At 42.8% G+C, this 23,924-nt stretch overlaps 1 protein-coding gene across 7 annotated transcripts in view; it reads left to right on the top strand.

Annotated features, from left to right (window-relative positions):
- Positions 1-22,024, top strand: part of EXD1 (exonuclease 3'-5' domain containing 1) — a 972,955-nt gene extending 950,931 nt beyond the window's left edge. For all 7 annotated transcript variants that reach the window (XM_085627141.1, XM_085627146.1, XM_085627144.1 and 4 more), the window contains one exon: positions 20,626-22,024. In XM_085627141.1, coding sequence (XP_085483267.1) covers positions 20,626-20,919 — 294 coding nt within the window. In that variant the 3' untranslated portion in view covers positions 20,920-22,024. The remainder of the gene's footprint in view (positions 1-20,625) is intronic.
- Positions 22,025-23,924: the final 1,900 nt, after the last annotated feature.

The raw sequence follows: 23,924 nt of genomic DNA, 5'->3' as shown, positions 1-23,924 counted from the left end.
AGCGGTGAAATAAGCGTTTTTATCGTGCGGGTAAGAGGGCAGATAGAAGGGCTCACAATTAAAAACAGGGGATAATACAAAGCAACTTTTAACCAAAATACAAAACGGGCGTTTTTAAAAGACCAGTAGTACGCGGGATGGCAAGCAACAAATTGCAGAATGCGCTCTAGACGCTCTCACCTAGTGAGTTATCCCGGGCAAACATACAGTCCTCTTGTGGAATGTTAACGGCATGCTCAATAAAATCTAGAGGAGGCGGTACTCAGGGCGGCCTCCAAGACTGAAGCCGTCATCCTGATTCTACAGGATACCCACCTTCTTGGCAATCATTGTCCCTTTCTGGCACGCAGGGATTACGCTTTGGTGTTTCACTCAGTTTTCCCCCGGGTCTCATGAGGGATGGCCATCTTGATTTGTAAATGCACTCCTTTGGTGGTGTCTAAGGTACGGCATGATAATCTGGGCCAGTACGTAGCGGTGATGGGCACCCTACAGGATTTCCCTATCTCTTTGATTTGTGTCTACGCCCCAACCTCGCCCCTTCCACCTACTGCATTTTAATTTTTGGGATGGCTGTGTGGCCTTTTATATGGGCTCCCAGGGGCTCCGTGGCTATTGGGAGGAGATCTCAATGTGGTTTGTGACTCAGACCTTGATCGCTCCTCTGCTCCTTCGATCTCTGGCCGTGGTCTGACGCTCTTATCTGCTTTCTTGCACAACCTGACTTTGATTGACATGTGGAGGGCACACCATCCAAGGAAGAGGTGGGTATATCTTTTACTCTGGTGCCCACAAGTCTCTCTCCTGGCTAGATCATTTTCTCATGCTCCATGGTGAGGGCAACCAAGTTTTAGATATGCAACTATTAGCTCGAGGCCTCTCAGATCACTCACCGGTGGCGGTGGAATTGGCCTGGGGCTCATCCCAGGGTGAGACGGGTTCGCACCTGAATCACTGGAGCATTTAAAATGAGGAGTTTAGAGAGCAATGTCAGCACGTGTGCCAACGTTTCTTCACTGAAAACCAAGGATTGGTGGACTCACAGAGCACGCTGTGGGAGGCCTAGAAGGCCACCCTCTGCAGAGATAGTATTTATTCCAAGAGCCAAAAAGGACCTCATCCAGCAGAAGGGTAAAGTTCTCGAGGAGCAGGTGCTCAAACCAAAGAGCCATTTTGTGGCATCGATGGAGGGGTAAAATAATAATAATGAGGCCATTTCTAAAGCGCCTGGCTGCACTAAAAATAGTGTATCCCCACGCTAGAATACTGCTATATCTCAAGAGACAGAAGTAGGGGAGAACGAAACAAGGGTCAGAGGGAGGAGAGAGAATTAGATGACTGGAAACAGATGAGTTTTAAGTTTGGCCCGGAATCTAGTTTCTGAAGGTTCCATTTGAAGATCGAGTGTTAGTTCATTCAAGTGTTTAGGGGCCAGGTATCTGAAAGAACGGCCACCCATCTTGGCTCTGCGGGTACGGGGGAGTTTAAACAGCATAGCTCCGGCCGACCTCAGGTTTTTGGTGGGGCAGTGAATTGTGAGGAGTTTTTGCAGATATCCTGGGCCTTTGCCCTGGGCGATGCGATGCGTAAAGCATAAGGCTTTAAATTTAATGCGTTCCTTGACCGGAAGCCAGTGAAGCTTCGCTAGAGCATTCTTCCCAGATGCTCTACGAGGCAGGTTGAGTACCAGGCGGGCAGCAGCGTTTTGCACGCACTGCAGTTGGTGTAGGCCTTTTTTACTTAGACCTAGGAGTAGGACATTGCCGTAGTCAAGATGGGGTGTGACTAGGGCATGGACAAGTGTCTTTCTGGCGTTGATGGAGAGAAGGTCAAGGATTTTACGGAGGGTTTTTAGTGTGCTGAAGCACCTGCCCGTGACTTTATTGACCTGAGACCTGAAAGAGAGATCCGAGTCGAGCATTACTCCAAGATTTCTGACAGAGTCCGCGGGAGAAGGAAAATTGCCCAGTTCCGCCGGCCACCACATGTGCGACCAGGCAGAGGGGGATTTACCAACAACCAAAAGTTCAGTTTTTTCGCCATTCAGGCGTAAACAGTTGTTATTCATCCATAATGCCACTGATGACAAGCATTTGGAAAAGTTACTGGCATCTTCCGTATGGTCGAGCGACAGCTTGATCATCAGTTGGGTGTCGTCAGCATAAGTGACAATATCCACCCCGAAAGCTTCAGCTATATGAGCCAGGGGTTCCATATAAAGGTTGAACAGGGTAGGGCTTAAGCTGGAGCCCTGTGGAACCCCATGGCTCAGCTTCCGGGGGGAAGATTTGAAAGGGGGACAGTGCATCTGGAAACTTCTGTTAACCAGGAAAGATTTTAACCAGGCATGGGCAGGTCCCTCCACTCCCATGTCAGAGAGGCGAGACAGCAGCGTTGTGTGCAGCACGGTGTCAAATGCTGCACTGAGGTCTAATAAAACCAACGCTGCTGTCTGTCCTTCGTCCGCCATCTGTCTGAGGCACTCAGTGGAATAGAGGACGGCTGACTCTGTCGAGTAGCCGGCTCTAAACCCCGATTGAGTAGGGTGGAGGAGGGATTCCTTCACCAGGTATTTCATGAGTTGCCCGTTGACCACTTTTTCCACTATTTTTGCACAGAAGGGAAGAAGGGAGATGGGACGAAGATTTTGAAGTTGGGAGATGTGGACGTTAGTTTTTTTTTTCAAAGGGATAACCTGGGCTGTTTTCCATGCATCAAGCACATGGCATTCTTGGAAAGAGAGAGTAACGATATGAGTGATCTGATCGATCATACTCTCCAGGACTCCCTTACAGCCATTGGGGGGGGCACACGTCACAAGGGGAGCCAGACTGTATGCTTTTAGCAATGTTCAGCAGTTCCTGTCTCTCAGGTACTTTAAAGCATGTCAGACGGGGTTTAACAATGGAGTTATCTTTGACTACCATATGTTTACTGGAGGAATCAGCTCCGTCTGTGAAAGTGGCATATATTTTGTCGACCTTTCCGACAAAATGATCGGCTATGGAGTCGCATAGCTCGCTGGAGTAGGTGTCTTGCGCTTCGAGTCTGGTCGGGACCGTTAACTCTTTATAAATGGCAAAGAGTTCTCTGGTGGGGTTATCGGCAGATTCTATTCTGCCCTTAAAATAGTCACCTTTCGCTGCTCTTACAAGTTTGTGATATTTTTTTAGTTCTGTTCTATAGTGTGACTTACTTTCTAAATTGTAGCTTTTCCTCCATTGTCTATCCAAATTTTTGCATTTTGCTTTAGCTCCTTTGAGTTCTTGAGAGAACCAGGGGGCAGTTTTGGTCAATCTTGCTGGAGGTTTGAGTGTCCAGGGTGCTACTGTATCTAGTGCATTGGACACCCAACTTTCATAATTGTCCCACGCCTCCTGCAAGGTGTTGCTAGGGGGCGGGGGATGTCTCAAGTAGGGCAAGCTTGAATGTCTCCTGCTTGAACTTTTTCAAGTCTCTACGTTTCTGGGGTAAGGGATTGTTAGTTCTGGTATCAGAAGGAATACCTTCTATTCCAAATGGAATGATGAAGTGATCGGACCAAATTATTCTGATTGGGGCGGAGACGTTGACACCCTCCCAGTTAGCAAATATGGGGTCCAAAAGATGCCCTAATTGATGCGAGGGGGATCTGGATTGAAGGGTAAGCTCTAGAGATTTCAGTGCTTCTGCCACAACCTGAGCCTCCCCACAATCCGTATTATCAAAGTGAAGGTTGAGGTCACCTAGGATGAGAAATTTTTTGTACCGAAGTGCTGGCTGGGTTATCAGTTCTGTGAGTTGTTCGCTGAACTGTGCAGCCCCTCCAGGCGGGCGGTATATAAGTAGTCCGTTTATGATGCTTTTGGATCCTGCTTTTATTGTGAAAAAGCCGCTCTTGCTATTAGGTAGCGTAGCCTTCAGTAAGGTGCACTCTAACTCAGTTTTATAGATAAGAGCTAACCCCCCACCTCTCTGTTTCTGTCTATCTAATCTGAGTAGGCAATATCCTTGAGGAGTGGCTTTGAGAGCTTCAGGCGATGAAGCAACGTCTAGCCACGTCTCGGTTAAAAAAAGAACATCAGGACTTCTTTCCGTTAGTAGATCATAAATCTCTGTTTTATGCTTCTTCATGGATCTGCAGTTAAGTAGCAACATTTTTAATTTAGCTGTCTCCCTTTTTCCTTTCTTCAAGAATTGAGGAGTGTACTTGCAGGTCTCACAGAAGAAAGGTAAAGAGTCAGCCTGCAAGGTGTGGTAGCAGCTATTTTTAAGTTTCGGGCATAGAGATAGAAGTTTTGTCTAGTATAGTGTGTCCTATGCCTGTGAGTTTCCGTTCCCGTCATGTCCAAGGGTACAGATGAGCGAGGGGGTCCAGCCCCGAGCCCCGTTCGGGCGCGGACGGGCGCAGACGGGCTTGCCTTAGGCGCGCCCGCTGCACTCGTCCGCTGCTCGTCCGGAAAATGCCCACGATTTAAAGGGATGGAAGACGGCGGTAGGGGGCGTGGCCTCCGGAAAGGGGCGTGGCCTGATGTTTCGCTGGTAATGGCGGCAAGGTGATTGTATGGTATGCTCCCGCGGCAGCGCTAAGATCCGCTGCGCGGGCTGGTCAGGAGCGTGCTAAAGCCCTGAAATTATGCCAGGAGAGGATGTCAGGTGAGTTAAAAACACAAAATCGTGACACTCAAATTTTAAAAAAGTTAAGGGGTCGAGCTCTCGGCTTCCGCCTCAAGAGATAAGCGTTTCCTCTTGATGGACTTGCTGCATACGGAAACATTGCTTAGGCTGGGCTCACACAAGTGGCATGAGAGGCCTGGAAGGCCACTCGAAGTTGAATCTATGTATGAGGTGACAAGGCTGGGAAGACCTTGCATTGGTTGTGCACCTCTAAGGAGACCAGTGATCCTGTGGCCTACTTGGGAGCTACATACTTCTCAGGAGTAACCGGCAGGGAACCCATTGCTCGTGCCTTTCCTTCTTATTACCAAGACCTGTACAGCTCCGATCCCTTGAGTCCCAAAGCAGACCTGCATCAATTTGTGGCGGATCTAACATTGCCCCGCATATCACCGGCGGACCGCGAGTCCCTGGCAGCCGAGCTTACCTGTGAAGAACTACGTGCTGCTCTGGCGCAGCTTCAGGCAGGCAAGGTGCCAGGACCTAAGAGTTTTAACGTCTGGTTTGGCCTAAGACAAGTCCATTGCTTCTGGTGGCCTTCAAAGAGGTGATAACATACGGTGAGCTGTCGCCGGATCTCAGAGCCACTGAAATTGTTGTAATCCTCAAACTGGGATTGGACGGTACACTCTGCGAAAACTATTGACCGATTTCATTATTGAACTCAGAGGTGAAAATCTGGGCCAAGATGTTGGGCATTCAGCTAACAAGAGTCATTACCCATATAGTCCATCCAGATCAGGCCAGATATATGCCCTGTTGCGCCACCCGCCACAACATACGCATGGTCCACAATGTCATTGAACTGTACAAGGGTTGTCCTGGAAATTGAGCCTTTATCTTGGTTGACTATAAGAAAGCCTTTGATTAAGTGGACTGGGAGTACTTATTCTGGCTTCTGCCCCGTCTTGGGATCGGCCCAAAGTTTATTGGGTATATGCACTTGCTATACACTAATCTCAGGCCTAGGGTGCATGTCGAAGGGGCGTCCTCTGATTGGATCCCGATAGTAACATCCGCCAAGGTTGCTGCCATTCCCCCTTGCTATTCGCTTTGGTGATCGAGACCCTGGTGGCATGGATGCGAGTGGTCGTGCTGTGGGCCTTCCAATGGTCCCCCGAGCTAAGTGACAGAATTGGGCTGTACGCTGATGACGTCTTGATGTTCCTTGTAGATCTGTAAATGATCTTTGGTTTGTACTCTGGCCTACACAGGAACATTATTAGATCCTCTGTTTACCCCAGTTCTCCCTGTCCACTGAACAGGTCTTGGGTGACAGAGATACGGGTGCTCCCTTAGGGGTTTAAATACCTAGGGGTCCATGTTATCGACAATAGTATGCAGTTCTGTGAGTTCAGTGTTCTGCGACCTCTGAAAGTCTTTGTGAAACACGTGAAAAACTGGTCCACTCTTCCTTTATCCATCCTAGGACATTCTGCCATTCTTAAAATGGTTTCTCTTCTGCACCTCCAGTACCAGCTGCAAAACTACCCTTTCCCAGTAGAGCAGGCCTTTCTTACTAAAGCAAACACATTGATTAGGACACTATTATATAAAGCTCATGGCCTGTCTTTGAGGGAGAGATAGCTACTCCTGACATTTTTTTGTATTACAGGGCGGCACGCTTACTCATAATAAGCTAATGGGGGTTTGAGGGCTTTGATGACCCGGTGTATGCAACAGAGGACTGGGCAATGGTTTGCTGCAACCTGCCACATTTGCATTAAGATTGTGATTCCCCCTCCGATTCTACCATCTGCCATGAGTGTGGCACTGGCGGTCTGGGCTGCGGCTGCTAAATCCATGGGATGGGCATGTAGGCTAATACTAGAAATTCTGTTTAGGCGAGGTAGTAGACTCCCACAGGTCATGGCCCTTTGAGGTTACCATAGGCATCTCTATGATCGGAGATGTGATGCATAATGGGTCACTGAAGTCCTTTCAGAATTTACAAACAAAATATAAGCACAGCACACAATTCTATCAATACCTCCAGCATTATCATACACTCTAACCGATTATACAGTCCGAGGAAGACATCCCTGAATACTCGCCACTTAACACAAAAATTCTCCCTACAAATATTATAGACCATAAAGTATCTGACATATATAAAAAGCTTCTCTAAAACTTGCTGGATGGTGGCAGAGGTGAGGACAGCATGAGAGGGGGACTTGGGACTGATGGATGAAGAGTATTGGCGGGAGAAGGTGGAAGCCCCTAAAGAGACAGTAATAGCCTCTCAATTTCGACTGATACATCTAAAGCTGCTTTACCTCACATTGTACTTGATATGGAATGGTGCACCGGTAATCTTCTTATCCAAATGACAAAACAAGCAATTGTAGTCATAGGTGTTTCTTTTTATTTTATGATCTTTTATCCATATAAAACATCCAGCCAACATGTTTTGTTCAATTTAAATTACTCGAACTTCATCAGGGCTTCCAATTGTAAATAAATTGTTGGAGTATTTCCACTGATTCATATATGTGAATGGTGTGAGATTTGAAGTCCTCCTCTTTGTATCAGAGGATATATCATCAATAAATCCTTGCTTTATAATTAATCCATACGTATGGCCACGGGTTAGAAATCCCCGTCAATGACACCTGCGATATGTAAAATGTCATCTGCACGGCAACTATCACTAACTGGTTTTGAACGTTTGTAAAGTTAAGCATCACTAATTATTGTGTATAAAAAAGGGGAAAAAAATTAATTCAGTTGTAAACATTAGTTTTTATCACCAAACGAACGAATAATTGAAAACGCCCAGAATCCTGGAAACTTACATTTCTTTTTAATGAAAATCAAGCATATTTAAGTGATGTCGTTCCACTCATTATGACACCGTAGAAACTCACTGGCCAGATCAGAACATCCCTAATCCTCCAGACCTCCGAAATGATCAAAGAGTGCAGACATCTTGAAGGTATTAGATGTATCCCAAACAAAAACTAGAATTTAGATCTGTCTTGGCAATAGATTTTAACCATAAGGCCCACATGAAAAATTGGCAAAATACAGAATCATATTGTCATTCTGTGTGAGCAAGATTGATACTCCCCTGTCAGAGGAATCACGAACAAGGAGTCATATAATTTCAAGATGACCATGATATCTTCACTTATAGATAGCCTGAAAAGTAATAAGAAAGTGATGAGCAAACAACAAAGTACAGACTGTCAGGGGGATCTTCTAACCTTATCTTGGGAAATAGTGGAACTCATTATCTGTGTTATGACCCTGTGAGAACGACCGTAGTTTACAGATCCATTTAGCCTCAGTTGGTCTCAAGATTAGTTCTCTATCTCCACCTCATGCATTGGCAGTAATGTGGTCAATACCAAAGAACCAGAAAGATGGATCACCTGCATGTGCAACCCTATAATGATCAGTCATGGGGTATCTAGAGTCCATGTTATACAAAGCTCTGCGATGTTCCTGGATGCGTATCTTAAGGCTGCGCGATGTACTGCCCACATAAATCAAATTACAAGCACAGGCAATGATATATACCACAAACTGTGTGTTACAATTATTAAAATATCACTATCAAAGGAGAGAGAGAGGACTAGGTAGCTAGTTCGTATCCCCGAGGTTGATATGTGAGATCAAAAAGGACTAGCCTATTTGTGAATTTACATAGACTCAAGACTGTAAGGCAGGGTACAAACCATTTTGTTTGTTCATGAAGCCCTCACCCACCAACCTAGTTGGTGGCATGCTTCATCATCGGGCCCACCCAGTGACACAGAGTGTGTCCCGGGTGTGCTTTGACGCCTGGATACAGCGGAGCAGGTATGTATCTGAGTGTGCAGTGTAGTGACGTGAAGGTGATGATTTAAAAGCTATGCAGGGATCCCAGTACCCGAGGGTAAATTATATTTTAATAACTAGGTCACTGCTAGCATTAAAAAAGGCTGTTGGATGTTATAGGAATGTTAATTAGGGTTTCCTACATCCAGGTGTGGTCTACATGTTTCAGCCAGGCCTTTATGATTAAAACTGGCTTTCCTCAGGACTAAAGTGTGTAGGTGCAAATTACTTAGATTTAAGTGATTGTGTAATTTTGAGAAATGTGTAGCACTCGCTAAGGTGCTTTACATGTGAGAGGGGCATTCCCTCTTAGAGCATTAGTTGGCTTGTTGCCAAACATCCAATATAACAGGGGGAACCCCTGGCAAGTAAATGTAGGCAGAGAAGCAGGGGAATACTGAAAATTCACAAAAAAAGAACCTATCTCTACCTATATATTTCAAAATTGTACACCGTATCATTTAATTAGGGACTGACACTTTGACTGAGCCTACAGACATGCCATTAAGCACAAAAGAAATTATTTTTTCTTAAATTTTATTTTTCATTTTTGTATAAGTAAAAAGAGATTAATTCCAATGCAATAACATATTACCAATATATGGGTAATTTTACATTAAAATGCCAAAAGATTTGTATGCAGCAGAATTAATCAGACTCCAAGACAGGTCCCGAACAACATCATTCACAACACACTCTCAGGCTCACATCAATACCATACAGCATCAACAATTCATACATCACACTTAAACCAACCAAAAGATAAATGAGACAGAGGTCCTGCTAATCGCAAAATCAAAATTCAAATTCAGTGTATAAATGTTCAATGCTGTGCATAATTGTACATCTTATGTTGTAAATTCAAATGCATTTTCAATATTGGAGAGATGAAAACAAGTTAGAAAGTTAGAAGGGCCTCATTCAATGCGCCGACGCGCGTTTCAGTGACCGCACCCAAATTCGGGTACCACCTTCCTCAGGGCGTACAGACGAACGGTATAAAGCCGGTTAGGCAATGAACTGGGACCTGTTCTGAATAGGAAGAACTACTCAAACCGTGGCTGACTAAGTTCAGTCGTGAAAAAGCGCAGGTATGATGAATTGAAGAGTGCCCAAGTTCAGTCGGTATAATAAGGAACAAGAGAGATGATTTAAAAAAAGTTTGAAGGTCTCTTCATGTCAAAGATCAATTAGTGAGCAAATGCGGGCTTGAGTCCAGGATATCGTACATAATGGCAGCGTTTTAGATACCCTGAACTACAGAGATGATAATGAATCCCCACCGATCAGGGGAAGCTTCGACTAGGGCGTCCATCCGATGGACAAGCGGGAAAAAAAACGATCCGATAAAACCTATGTACGATATCCTTGACTCAAGCCCGCATTTGCTCACTAATTGATCTTTGACATGAAGAGACCTTCAAAATGTTTTCGAAACAAGAACAGCTTTTGCCCTCGTAATCTCGTTATCCAGTTGAACACAGACCTTGTGCCGCCAATATGTCTATTTGAATTTCTTTAATTCATCTCTTGTTCCTTATTATACCGACTGAACTTGGGCACTCTTCAATTCATCATACCTGCTACAAACAAGCGGATTCGATTCACTAAGAGCGCTGGCGGGCCCCTTTGGAGGTCAGGATTCCTTTTCCTGCGCTTTTTCACGACTGAACTTAGTCAGCCACGGTTTGAGTAGTTCTTCCTATTCAGAACCGGTCCCAGTTCATTGCCTAACCGGCTTTATACCGTTCGTCTGTACGCCCTGAGGAAGGTGGTACCCGAATTTGGGTGCGGTCACCAAAACGCGCGTCGGCGCATTGAATGAGGCCCTTCTAACTTTCTAACTTGTTTTCATCTCTCCAATATTGAAAATGTATTTGAATTTACAACATAAGATGTTCAATTATGCACAGCATTGAACATTTATACACTGAATTTGAATTTTGATTTTGCTGTTAGCAGGACATCTGTCTCATTTATCTTTTGGTTGGTTTAAGTGTGATGTATGAATTGTTGATGCTGTATGGTATTGATGTGAGCCTGAGAGTGTGTTGTGAATGATGTTGTTCGGGACCTGTCTTTGAGTCTGATTAATTCTGCTGCATACAAATCTTTTGGCATTTTAATGTAAAATTTCTAATATGTTATTGCATTGGAATTAATCTCTTTTTACTTATACAAAAATGAAAAATAAAATTTAAGAAAAAATTATTTCTTTTGTGCTTAATGGCATGTCTGTAGGCTCAGTCAAAGTGGCAGTCCCTAATTAAATGATACGGTGTACATTTTTGAAATATATAGGTAGAGATAGGTTCTTTTTTTGTTGCCAAACATGCCCCATGGAGTAGTCCGGCAGAGGAATGGACCGATACTTTCGGTCAGTGTCTGCGTTGAGCCTCCAGTCGTCTCTGCGGCCTCCTTCACGTCACTACACTGCACACTCAGATACATACCTGCTCCGCTGTATGGTTTGTACCCTGCCTTACAATTATTAAAATGCCATATTTTGTGGACCTGATTGGTATTGTAACTGAACTCTTTTGTTCTTGTTCTCACCAAATTGACAGACATTACAATTGTTGCAATTGTAAAAACCCAGGGGCTTCTATGGTAACCACGTGTTTTTCATTGTAGTTGTTGTGGTTACATAGCTGGGACACAGTGATTTCCTGAGTGTACTTCCTCTTCTATGCACACCTGTTGTGTTCAACACTCCGTCCATCATCCCCTTTGGTTTTGCCTTCTTGTTAATGAACGGTCGTAATGCTGGTATGTCCCATAGCAAATGTCAGTGTTTCCCAAGTGTCTTAAAGATTTTTCCACTATGTAAAGTGTATTTAGTGTCAAACGCCAATTTCCTGGTGGAATATCCCTGGCCATTTCCTTTGTTTTTCTTGTTCCGTGTGCTATTCTGAAGTGTGTTTGCCCTTAGCAGACGAACGGCTTTTTCTTCTGCCTCACCCAGTGCTTTCTAGTCATACCCCCAGTGAAAGAAGCGTTGTTTAATGTCAAGTATGTTATCTGTAAAATTAGTGTCCTCACTCCAGATACGCCTAGTACGAACCATTTCTCCATAGGTCATATTTTTAAAGACTGACTTTGCATGCGCACTAGACGCATTCAGGACACTGTTGCACGCAGTTTGCTTACGATATGTGGTACTGTGAACGGACCCCTCCTTGATGTAAAATTGAATGTCTAAAAAATCTGTTATCCCTATGGTGGTGCATGGTAAGTTTAACATTGTAGGGATTGTCATTGAGATGCACCAAGTAGTCAAGTAGTGAGTCATTTGGGCCAGCCCAGAGGCAAATGATGTCATCAATGTACCTCCCCAGAAAATGATGAACTTACTTTAGGGGGAGGCACTTTTGCCCCAGGCGTGTTCCAGCCCATGAAAAGGCTGACATAAGAGGGAATAAAGCGAGAGCCCATAGCAGTTTCCTGCAACTGATGGTACCATCTGTCATCATGCTTAAAGTAGTTCTTGGATAAAATCAAGTGTATCATGTCCAATATCATGGCATTGTAAGTGTAATGATCAGCCCCATCCTTGTCCAGGTAATGTCATACCACGATCAAAGTTTTTGTGGATGTAAGTATACAAGCTGACCACGTCAAATGTAACAAATTGCAATTTGTCTGACCACGGGAAATCATTGAATTTTACAAGAATATCCTTGCTGTCCCTGATATATGATGGTAGATTGGTTGCATGTTTTACCGCACATATCTTACTAGAGCTAAGCTACACCGCATGGGACTGATAGCTACAGGGAACTGTCTGCGGTGTGATGACCCACGTAGGGATTTCATTACAAGACCGGAGGCTACCATTATGCTTACACTTTTAATGCGTCACCAAGGCAGCCGCAAACATCACAAAGAAAGTGTTCCAAATAGAACATTAACAATAATAAAAGGCATGAGCCCACAGCATTCAGCCTCTTTTAAATGCGGCTCCAGGCAGATAAGTTCTCCTTTACTTTCTTTATCTAACTTGCATACGCTATATTCTTATGTATTTTACTAACTTGTTTGGCTTTTACTCATATGTTATATCTGTTAGTACATAGCTTAACCACTGTCACGTTATTATTGTACCTAGCGCTCGATCTGTTTCTCCCGCTATTTTCTTATACTGGACTATTGCTTCCCTAATCCCCATCACTGCGCCCCTTGGACGCTTTTCCTCACCCAATCAATCTTCGGGACTCACCCCCCACCCCCCTCCCTTTGTTTCTGCCTCACCTCCAATTTACGGAGGTGGGATCACGTCTAAACACCTCGATATGTCTTTTTCTTGCCGAGCGCTCTATTCGGACATTTCCCCAAGTCCGCTGCGTTTTGGGCAAATTCTCCGTTTTTCGTCGTTTTAGGATCGGAGGAATGAACCTTGGCAACGCGACTCTAACGTCGTCGCGTTGCCAGGGTGCATTTCTCGAATTCTCCCCCTGCATCTCTCGCGTCATGGCTCCATGACAACCAATGTGCAAATAACCTCCGGTGATCGCGCTCGAGCGCATTACGATCACCGGAGGAGGACGGTTATTCAGCCGATCAGTTTGTCCTTGCTTTTCCTTGCCTTGAAAGTCTCTCTGGACAGAGCAGGAATATTTTAACTTAGCCAGTTCACTTTTGGGAGATATACTTACTTATCTATTAACCCTTTCAAAAAAAAAGAGAGAGAGAAGAGTGAGAGGAAAGCTAGATTTTAATACATAATTAATACCCCAAAAAAAAAAAAAGTGGAGTAAAAAAAATAAATTGATTTTAATATATAATTAATATATAAGAAATATATATATAATCTACTCACCTAATCCACCTATCATGTCTGATTTTGACTCTGACGAAGCAGAGGCTAGCGCTCCTACCCCCAATTTCAACAATGAGACCTTTAAAGACATCATCCACGAGGGAATGAGATCCTGTATGTTGGAAACCTTCTCCAAGGCTATTACCTCTAAAAGATCCTTTCTATCTGACGAAGACACCAACCCCCCAGACCAACATACTAACGAAGATCTCACTGTTATAAAGGGAAAAAGAGCCAAAAAATGTAAAAACATAGTTTTTCCCGAAGAGCACTGGAGGTCCTAGTACCTCTACTTTTACAAGAGGTCACCAAACCCCCTTTTCCCTGGGTGTCCCTAGCGGCACAACATATAAAGGTGTCCCCAGCGGCACAATGCATAAAGGTGTCCTCAGCGGCACAAAATATCAAGGTGTCCCCCGCGGCACAAAATATCCAAGTGCTCAAAACGATAACCTCGTTGATAATAATGATGATGATGATCTTTATTTCGATGATGCCTCTGTCTCACCTGACGAATATGTCCTAGACCTAGACCACGATGATCTCGAGTTGAGCTCTCTAGATGACGACCTCGCTCACTCCTCTAAAGATACCATCCTAGACCCTCTAGGCCAAGAGATGTTCTCTCCTCTCAACATCAAACATCCGAGGAGCTCAGAATGGATCCCCCACGATCATGTGGGTAAATTCACTAATAAATGGCTAAGAAACCCGCTTGACAGGGACGCTCGAAACCTCCTAAGAGCGGAATGTTGCCGACCCTCCATCGGAGATAAAGCCTCTCAAACGCCAAATCTCGACCCAGAACTCATAAAGTATCTTTTCAAACTGGGAAGAGACCCTAGAAAAGGTATGGAGAGATCGCTAAAAGGCTGCCAAGATAGGGTCCTTGACATCCTGGGCCCACTTGCAAGAATCATCGACATTTCTGAAGAAAGCCATATTAATGGCACTCCCCTCGAAACTGAACTCATTAGAGGTCTTAGTCAGAGGGCCCTCGTTCTTTTAGGCAACGCCAATGCCAGCCTAAATTCAGAGAGGAGAAGAGTGGTCCTCACCAAAATTAGCCCCAAGCTCAGCGATCTAGCAGACAAAGAGTCATCTGCCAACCCTAAAGGCTTACTCTTCGGCGAAGACCTGATTAAGATTCTAGGGAAATATGTCTCTACGTTCACAGCCCTAGATAAAGCCCATCAGAATATGAAGAGAGTTTTTAACTCTAATAACCTTTTCGGAAGGGCCGGTAGACGGGGCCAGTCTTCCGGCCGATTCAACAGAAGGCCCTATCCTAGAGGAAGAGGATATGGCAGAAGGGGCTTCTTCAACTCAAACACTCCCCAATTCTTTCCGCAAAGAGGAAGAGGATTTCGCTCAAGAAGCTTCAGATCCCGCGGACCATCTATCGACAACAATAACCAAAGTAAGTACAACTTCTACCTATTCTCCTCAGCCCCTATTCCCCAAAGTGGGTGGGAGACTCAAACTCTTTTTCAACAACTGGAAGTTAATTACACAAGACCCATGGGTTTTAAATACCGTGAGGGGATTCATGATAGACTTTACCCAAACTCCTTACCAGTCTTCTTTCCCAAAAGAAATGCCTCTTTCCCTAGATCAGGAAAAGATTATAGAGAAGATCTCCTCTATGCTTCAGAAGGGTGCTATAGTAGAAGTCCTCTTAGAGATGCTAAAATTCATAAGCACCCTATTCCTTGTCAAGAAGAAAGACAAAGGGTGGAGACCCGTCATAAATCTAAGAGCCCTCAACAAATTCCTCACCTACAGACACTTCAAAATGGAAGGAATTCATCTCCTGAGGGATTTACTTCTAAAAGAAGACTGGCTTGTAAAATTAGACCTAAAAGACGCCTACTTCACGATTCCCATGGCCAAAGCTCACCAACCCTTCCTTCAATTCCTTTGGAAAAACCATCTTTTCCAATTCAAAGCCCTCCCCTTCGGCCTTTCATCAGCCCCCTTTCACCAAGGTAATGAGGTCAATCGCTTCGTCCTTAAGAGAAAAAGGTATTCGTATGATACTTTACCTAGACAATATCCTCATCCTTTCTCAGGACCACTGTCAAATTCTCCAAGATCTAAAAACTGTGATGGACCTTTTGGAAAACCTGGGGTTTATCATAAACAGAGAAAAATCCATCCTTTCACCTTCAAAAAAATTAGAATTCCTTGGTTTTTCCGTGGATACCTCAAGATGTCTACTACTCCTTCCTCCAAAAAAGATATCCAAAATAAAAAAAGAAATAAGACATATCCTAAAACTTCAAAGATTTCCCCTAAGGGAACTAGCCAGATTACTAGGTCTCCTCTCCTCCTCGATACAAGCCATCTTACCAGGCCCTCTAAATTATCGTGCACTTCAGAGAGTGAAGGCAAGGGCCCTTCAATCGGGCCTCTGGTATGGAGACCTTATCTCACTAGACCAGGAAGCCAAAGTAGAACTGACCTGGTGGTTAGACAACCTAGAGGCATGGAATGGGAAAGCAATTTTTGGCTCAACTCCAGAATTCGTTTTAGAATCAGACGCCAGCCTTCATGGTTGGGGAGCATACTTCCAAGGCCAGAACACTGGTGGAATTTGGTCTCTGGAGGAATCCTCACATCATATACATTTTCTAGAATTGACAGCAGGTCTTTACGCCTTGATGAGTTTCAAACAATTCATTCAGGGCAGGTCTATCATCCTACAAATGGACAATATCTCTGTCGTCGCCTACATAAATCGGCTAGGTGGAACCAAATCTGCCGACCTATCCAATCTAGCCAAGAAACTTTGGATGTTCTGTTTGGAACACAAAATTTAGTTAAGAGCCGAATACCTCCCAGGCAAATCCAATGTATCAGCAGATTGGAACTCAAGATTCCTCCTAGACTTCAGCGACTGGAAACTCAATGTTTCCGTCTTCAATTCCCTCAACAACTTCCGGGGTCCGTTGGAATTAGACCTTTTTGCCAGAAGACTAACCTTCCAAATCGAGAATTATTACAGTTGGATGCCAGACCCGGGTGCTCTGGCAGTCATTGCTTTCCTACAACCTTGGCAAGGCAAAAACAGTTACGCCTTTCCCCCCTTCTCCATGATTCAGAGAGTCCTACAGAAAGTCAGACTCCATCGATGCTCAATCGTATTAATCACTCCCTTTTGGACCTCTCAAGCATGGTTCCCAACTGCCCTAGAGATGAGCTACGACCTTCCTTTCCTAATTCCCTCCCTTGTAGATTTTCTTACAGACATAGACGGTCACCTTCACCCCATGGTTCAATCAGGGAAACTGAACCTTCTTGCCTGGAGAGTGTCAGGAGATCCAATGACCTCTCAGGCCTTTCGTCAACAGCTTCAATTCTCCTTGGCGAATCTTGGGCCCCCGGCACACACTACCGATACAACATTTGGAAATCCTGGGTTCGTTGGTGCTTGGAAAGGAACCTGGATTCCGTTCAAGCACCTATTGTTGACATAGTCAATTTTCTGGTAGAACAATTTGAAAGAGGCCTTAGCTATAGATCCATCAATTGTTATAGATCTGCCATCTCCGCTGGTCATTCCCTCGTCAATGGTAAGACAATTGGTAAAAACGCAATTATCTGCAGAGTTCTCAAAAGCATCAGACTCAGAAGACCTCCTAAACCCAGATATCAATCCCTCTGGGATGTCAATGTAATCCTTGACCTTTTTTCAAATTGGCCTATTAATACGTTCCTAAGCAATAAGAACCTTTCCATTAAACTCGCTACCTTACTTTGCGTAATTTCCTGTCGTAGAGTCTCTGATGTCAAAGCTCTTGAAATTTCTAATAGATCTTATAACATGTTCGGAGTAAACTTTGATCTCTTCAAAAGAACCAAGACCATGTCTAATTCCATCTTATACTCTAGTTTCGATGCCCACCCTAAACTCTGTGTGGTTGACTGTATGAAAGAATACGATTCTAGAATGAATTCTCTTCGTCCTCCTACTGCAACACAATTACTTATCTCCTTTGTCAAACCCCACAATCCTATCTCTTCCAGTTCTATTTCCAGATGGGTTAAAATTGTGATGAAACTAGCAGGTATTGACCTTAATATCTTCAAACCCCACTCTATCAGAGGTGCAATGGCCAGTAAGTCATTCTGGTCCGGAGGTAAGTTGGACGATATCCTCAAAGCTGCTGACTGGTCTAATGCAAGAACTTTTGCTCACCATTATTGCAAGCCTATTCCGCATGTGTCCGATGTAGTATTACAAAGCTACCAACAAGCATAATGGTAGCCTCCGGTCTTGTAATGAAATTGCGATTCTCCTATTAACATGACCAGAGAATCTGGATTTCATTAAAGACACGGAGGCTAACATTATCCCTCCCTCCTCTTTCCCATTTGAGGTTGTTATGCTTCTATAGAAATTAATCTTTTGTTTATTATTCAATTTTAAAGATATTGTTGACTTGACATCTTTTTCATGCTTTTTTAGACATTGCTGTTTGACATCAGTCTTTTGCTTGTTATACTTGCACTAATTTATTTCGATTGCTTTGACTTTATCAATCTTTAACTCACGTGACTCTCTCTTTTGCAGATGTTCCCTAACGAATTCCGGACTAGTTTTCTTCTTCTTCATCTTCATCTTCGGTATCCTACCTTCGATGACGTCCTACGTTTTATCAAGATGTTTTTTCTTCATTCCTTAAAGTTCAAAGGATTTTAACGAACTTATCCTGTTTTTTCGCGATTTAAAAGAGGCTGAATGCTGTGGGCTCATGCCTTTTATTATTGTTAATGTTCTATTTGGAACACTTTCTTTGTGATGTTTGCGGCTGCCTTGGTGACGCATTAAAAGTGTAAGCATAATGTTAGCCTCCGTGTCTTTAATGAAATCCAGATTCTCTGGTCATGTTAATAGGAGAATCGCAATTTACCCCACACATTCTGCCACTGCCATGTACTTTCACACTTTTGGAATGGAGTACTGATACTCCTAGAGGGAGTGTTGGACTGGAACATACCCAGTGATCCCAAATGTATCCTCCTGCATATTACAGATGGCTTGGAGGGCAACAGATATCAGGAAGCATTGATTTGATTAGATTTGATCATCGCTAAACGAGATATTGTGCGAGCCTGGAAAGACACTGAGGCTCCCATTGAGCAATGGTCCAAAATCATGGATTTTTGTATGGGATTTGAACGCCCGATCTACCTGCAAGAGGATGCCCCCAGAAACACCACAAGGTGTGGAAGGATTGGACTGAGTACAGAGGTATACAGTTACAGCCTTGTCCAGCTAGACCATGGTCCATTTTTGGAGATATGCCTTCACTTGACTCTGAAGTACATAACGTACTGGGTGGGGTTCGGGGTTCGGTGTTTGCCATGCAGTCATGTGTTTTATTATGTTTTGTGCATTGTTGCCTTGATGTTCAGCTGCTATGCTGTAACAATGACACTGTCTCTTGTGCCTTTCTGTTTTAATGCTGTGTACCATTTTTGGGAGCTGTTTGATAAAAGGTAACTCCATTATTATCATGTGGGAGCGGCAGGCCTTGCAGTAGTTAAAATGTATTTAAGAGTTTTTCACCACTAGCACATATAAAACTTAAACTTACATGTCCTACTTTTTAAATACATTGCACCCTGCCCTGTGAGATTAAGGGCCTACCATAGGTGTGGCTTATATGTATTAAAAGGAAGGTTTGGGCCTGGTACAAGGTTTATTTTGCCATGTCAAATCAAAACTGCACACACAGGCTACATGGGTGGCACAATCAGTGCTGCAAGCCGACTAGTAGCATGTAATTTGCAGGCCTTGGGCACATGTAGAACCACTTTACGAGGTAGGGTCTAACAAGTGAATCACATTTGTCAATTGGGTGGGAGCCAATTCTACAATGCTTTAAGGAACGAGTACAAGCACTTTAGCTGTGGTTAGCAGTGGTAAAGTGCACAGAGTCCTAAAAGCCAACAAAATGGGTTCAGAAAACAAGAGGTTGAAGGCAGAAAGTTTGTCGGTGACCCTGCACAAAGCGGCAAGTCCAACAGTAGTATATGTAAAATCCAAAGCGGCATTTTGATAAGAGTAGTTATCTTTATCCTTCTAAGAATGCTCCATGACACGGACAACCTAATTTAATTAGGAATGCCTAAATTGTGCCGATTGATAAGAAGTAGGACTCTATCAGACCTAGCACGATGGTTCATGTTAAGGCATTGATATCCAGGGACAGCGCATTGTGTGCTATTCTGATATTAGCCCCACGTTTAATTCACCTAGGAACATTCAACAAAATCCCTGCTTCAAGTGTCCCAGTCTGCTTTGTACAGCTCTGTAGAAGGAAATGTTGCATAGTCTTAACATTAGTACTTATGTGGAAGATTCTTCCTCATAAGTATACTTTTGAGGGTGGAGTGGGATCACATGCTTGTATCTGTAAAAGTAAGCTGGAGAAGTGTCATTTGTGTTTTCCATTCTGATATTACTGCTCAAGAATGGTAAACAGTTTGATTGGAACTCTTTTGAAGGGTCTGTTGTACAGCTTGATTGTGTCAGGGATCATCTCGATATACAGGAATTTTTCAAAGGGTTTGAATAAGAAGGATTTGTATTATGCTGGGTCTGGTGGGTTAGTGGACTAATGCTCCCACTGTTGAGGCCTGTGTTTGACCTAACAGGTTCAAATCCCAGCAGGTCCACTCAGCCTTTCATCCTTCCTAGGAGGATAAAATGAGTACCATTATGTTGGATAACAATAAAAATCTGTAATTCAGCGCCAAGATAACCTCAATTGAATGTTCACTTTATAAATACACGTTATGATAAAGGAGCTGGTGCTACAGGTAGCCTCAAACCATATAAAACTGCCATTATCCGTATTCAGTGTTAAACTGTACCTAGCAAATGCAAACTGTGTTTTTATCTGAAATAAATGAAAAATAAACAAAATGGGCAAAATTTAGATTCGGAGAGGAATTAACCTACAACAATAATAGGTTCGACTTAACAAAGTATAATATGTTATTAATAGAATGATCTCCTTTCTTGTAGGAACTCCATTAATACCTAGAACAAGTAAACTCTGTACATTGTTGGTAAACAAATGTACAGTTATGTACTAGTCGGACCACTGTGCGACTTTCAGATCAGATACCTATTGGCCTGTGTGATGCATTTCAGTTAAAGTAGTCTTGAAAATCCAGATGCTGTCATTTGCAAGTTGGGTAAAGTGGGCTTTAAGGAAACAAACCAAAAAGGGTAATCTTACAATTCATGCATTCTTTTGACCACATGTTTTCATGAAGTTTCTTTTTCTTTATTATTCATTTTCTCTCCACAGTTCTCGTGCATGAAGCTTCCAGAACAGCTGCGTCATTTGTCTGTATGGCAGACGCTTCGCAGAGAGAAGGCATCAGAAGAGTTCCAGATAAATGCTGAGGGTCTACTGACCAGGTCAAAAAAGAGCAGAATACAGAAAACATCAGATAATCAGAAGAGTAAAGGTTATGTGCAGGGGTCTTCTGAGAACAGCACACAAAATAGCGACTGTTGTGAAAATACATTTAAAACATCAGAGCCCCTTCTTCTACCCCCATGCCCAATTCTAGAAAAGTGTTCTGTTAACAGTGGATAAAGTAACAAAAACATATGTATATGTACAAAATACATATTATCCAAGCATTCAAAAGTGGTTGAATGTTTTTACTTCACTTTGTAACACTATTGCTAGCTTTTTCCTTTTTGGGAATCATGTTGGATTTAAATCATAGGGTGATTAGTTCACCAGACAAAATCTAGATTAATACATTTAAGCATATGCAAGAATATGCCTTCACCTTTGTGTAAATCTACATTTTTGTTGGATTCACAAAGAATCCAGGAAAACATTTTCACTGCAAATGTTGTTCAGACTTAGGGCACATATCTGACCACAATAAATATTTCCATAAGAATTCATTTAGAGCTTTGTTTGTACTTATATGTTGATTTATTTTAGCAGAACAAAAACCTATCACCTCTTGGCATTCAATGTGATGGTTTATAAATCATACACATAAGCATCTGGGCTACACACCACTCAGAACAGGCTGATTACAGCTGTTTCAATGAACATCACTGTGAATTGTCGACTACCTAGCTGGAAGTCCAGTCTTGCTTACTTTGATTCACTTCCAAATCTATACCCCAAGTATCAGTTATTCTACAATTTATTTTGGAGGCATCTTGGCTGTGGGACACACATTAAGGACCTTTGTAATTGATTCTGTTTTCACTTGACCCCAAATAACAAAAAATCTATTGTGATGTTTTATTGACTTTGGTATACAATATGTTGACAGCAGTTGCAGTGATTAGTTTTTCAACTTAGTTTGAAGGCTTTGATTCATCTTTGCTGTCTTGATTTGGTGGTGTGTATGGAAGAGATCTAGTCTATCATGCTTGACAGGTTGACTTTCTCAAGTAATCATTATATACACACACCCCTAACAACAACAGTACTATTTTATCTTTGCATCTCAGTGTACTGTATATGCCCAGTAAAACATCACATCAGACTACAAACCACTATCATCAAAACTTCGAAAGAATTTGTGCACCAGAAATACCGGATTCATGAATATTAGATTTGGGTAACTTGTTTTTGAGCCCACATCAAGTGTGAGGGGAAGAATGTTAGCTATTTTCAATCATCATGTAAGTGACATTAAAACATGCTTAGACAGTCCATGTACACAGTGACCGAGCATTCATACTTGAAGTGTGTAATTGAGTAAAGAACATTTTCAAATGAATACGATGATAAAGGGTCTAGTTCTTAAGTACAGGTGGATGATTTTTAAAAAGCTTTAACAATCAACATAGTAGGTGCGAACAATAAATGCATTAGCTGTGTTTAAAACAAACAAGCAAGTGAAAGCATTAAATGTTTCTACAGCTCACTGTTACCAGAAGGTGTCCTGTAATCTATCTACTACCAGACTGCATATGATGCAAGAAGGTTGGGTTCTGTTTGTCACAAAACTCTCAGACAATATCATTTCAGGCTCGAAATCTGAGCTTGGTTAATGTCTGAGGGCCTTATTTAGAGTTTGGAGGACAGGATACCTTGTCAAACCGTGGCAGACATCCTGTCTTCCGCATTACAAATGCGACAGACTATAATGCATTTGAAATAGATCAGGCAGGATATTAGCCATATGTTAGACTTGCCAGCCTTAGGTTGGTCTACCCCCAAATATTTTGCCTTCCTCCTCTGTTTTTGTGGATCTAATTTTTGCTGGCCTTGGGACTCTGCACTTTAGTACTGCTAATCAATTATAACTTGCAAACGCTCACACCTTAAAACATGGTAATATTGGCTTATTCTCAATTGGCCTATTTATTTACTTAGACGTCCCTGGTAAAGTGGTACTACGTGTACCCAGGGCCTGTAAATTAAATGCTACTAATGGGCCTGCTGCACATATTGTCACCCACCTAAGTAGCCCTTTAAACATGTCTCAGGCCTTCCATTGCAGCCTGTGTGTGCAGTTTTAAACTGCTATTTCCACCCGGCAAAATTACATTATGCCAGGCCCAACCCTTCCTTTTTAATGCATACAAGCCACCCCAAGGTAGGCCCTGGACATCCCAGATGGCAGGGAGATGTGTATTTACAGGTACAATTCCTTCTAATTATTTGAAATTGCCCATAGGGCAAATTATCTTGCAAATTCTGAGGATGAAAGCTTTTGTAATGAAGGGCATTTTTCTTGTCTATAAATTCTTTGTAATGCTGAATCTAATTAGAAACAGGAGCCCCAACATTGAATTCAGTATTACAAAAAACAAAACCAGTCTGACATTCCTGGATGTTGAAGTAAAGATTGCAGAAATATATTAATAACTACTTGGCACAGGAAACCCACTGACCAGAATAATGCCCTTCATTACAAAAGCTTTCACCCTTGGAAATATGGGCAATTTCTTAGAATTAGAAGGAATTATACCAAGAAAGATTATTTCCTTCATGCTGCTACTGTACTGGACAAACTAAAAGAACAAGGCTATCCGCATAAGCTTCTCAAGCACTCGATGAAAAGGGCCTGGTTCACACCACGTGAGTGTTTACTAGCTAAGAAAACGAAGTAGCAAATGCAAAAATTGGTGTATCTCAACGTTCTCATCCAAAGGCACCTTAAATATGAAACCTGCATAGCCTGCGGACAGACAATAGAAGGTTCAACATCTACAAAAGGTCACACCCAATGAAAACACAATGTGTTTTCAAACTGTTGGACGAAAAAGGTCGTGTATGCAATAATTTGTCCCTGTGAGAGAAAATATACAACGGGTTAACCAATCGGGAGATTTAACAACGAATTGTTCAACATAAATCTCGTATTAAAACAACAACAGCCTCATCCCCCCTTCTTAGTCACTACACCAGTAAAGGACACACAGAAAAAGATTTAAGGTGGATAGTGCCGAAAATCATCCAGCCGAATTTTAGAAGAGGTGATTCCGAGGCAAGACTGATGAATAAAAGAAGCGTACTTAATTTTTAAATTTAATACTGTAAGTCAGGGACTCTATGAAATGTCTGAAGTTAACAAACCTTAATAGCCTGCGAACTGAAAAAGCTACACAATCAAGTCT

Source organism: Triturus cristatus, chromosome 9, assembly GCF_964204655.1.
Source record: "Triturus cristatus chromosome 9, aTriCri1.1, whole genome shotgun sequence".
Classification (NCBI taxonomy): Eukaryota; Metazoa; Chordata; class Amphibia; order Caudata; family Salamandridae; genus Triturus; species Triturus cristatus.
Note: the sequence above shows the minus strand (reverse complement) of the source record. Positions and strands in the feature narration are given on the sequence as shown.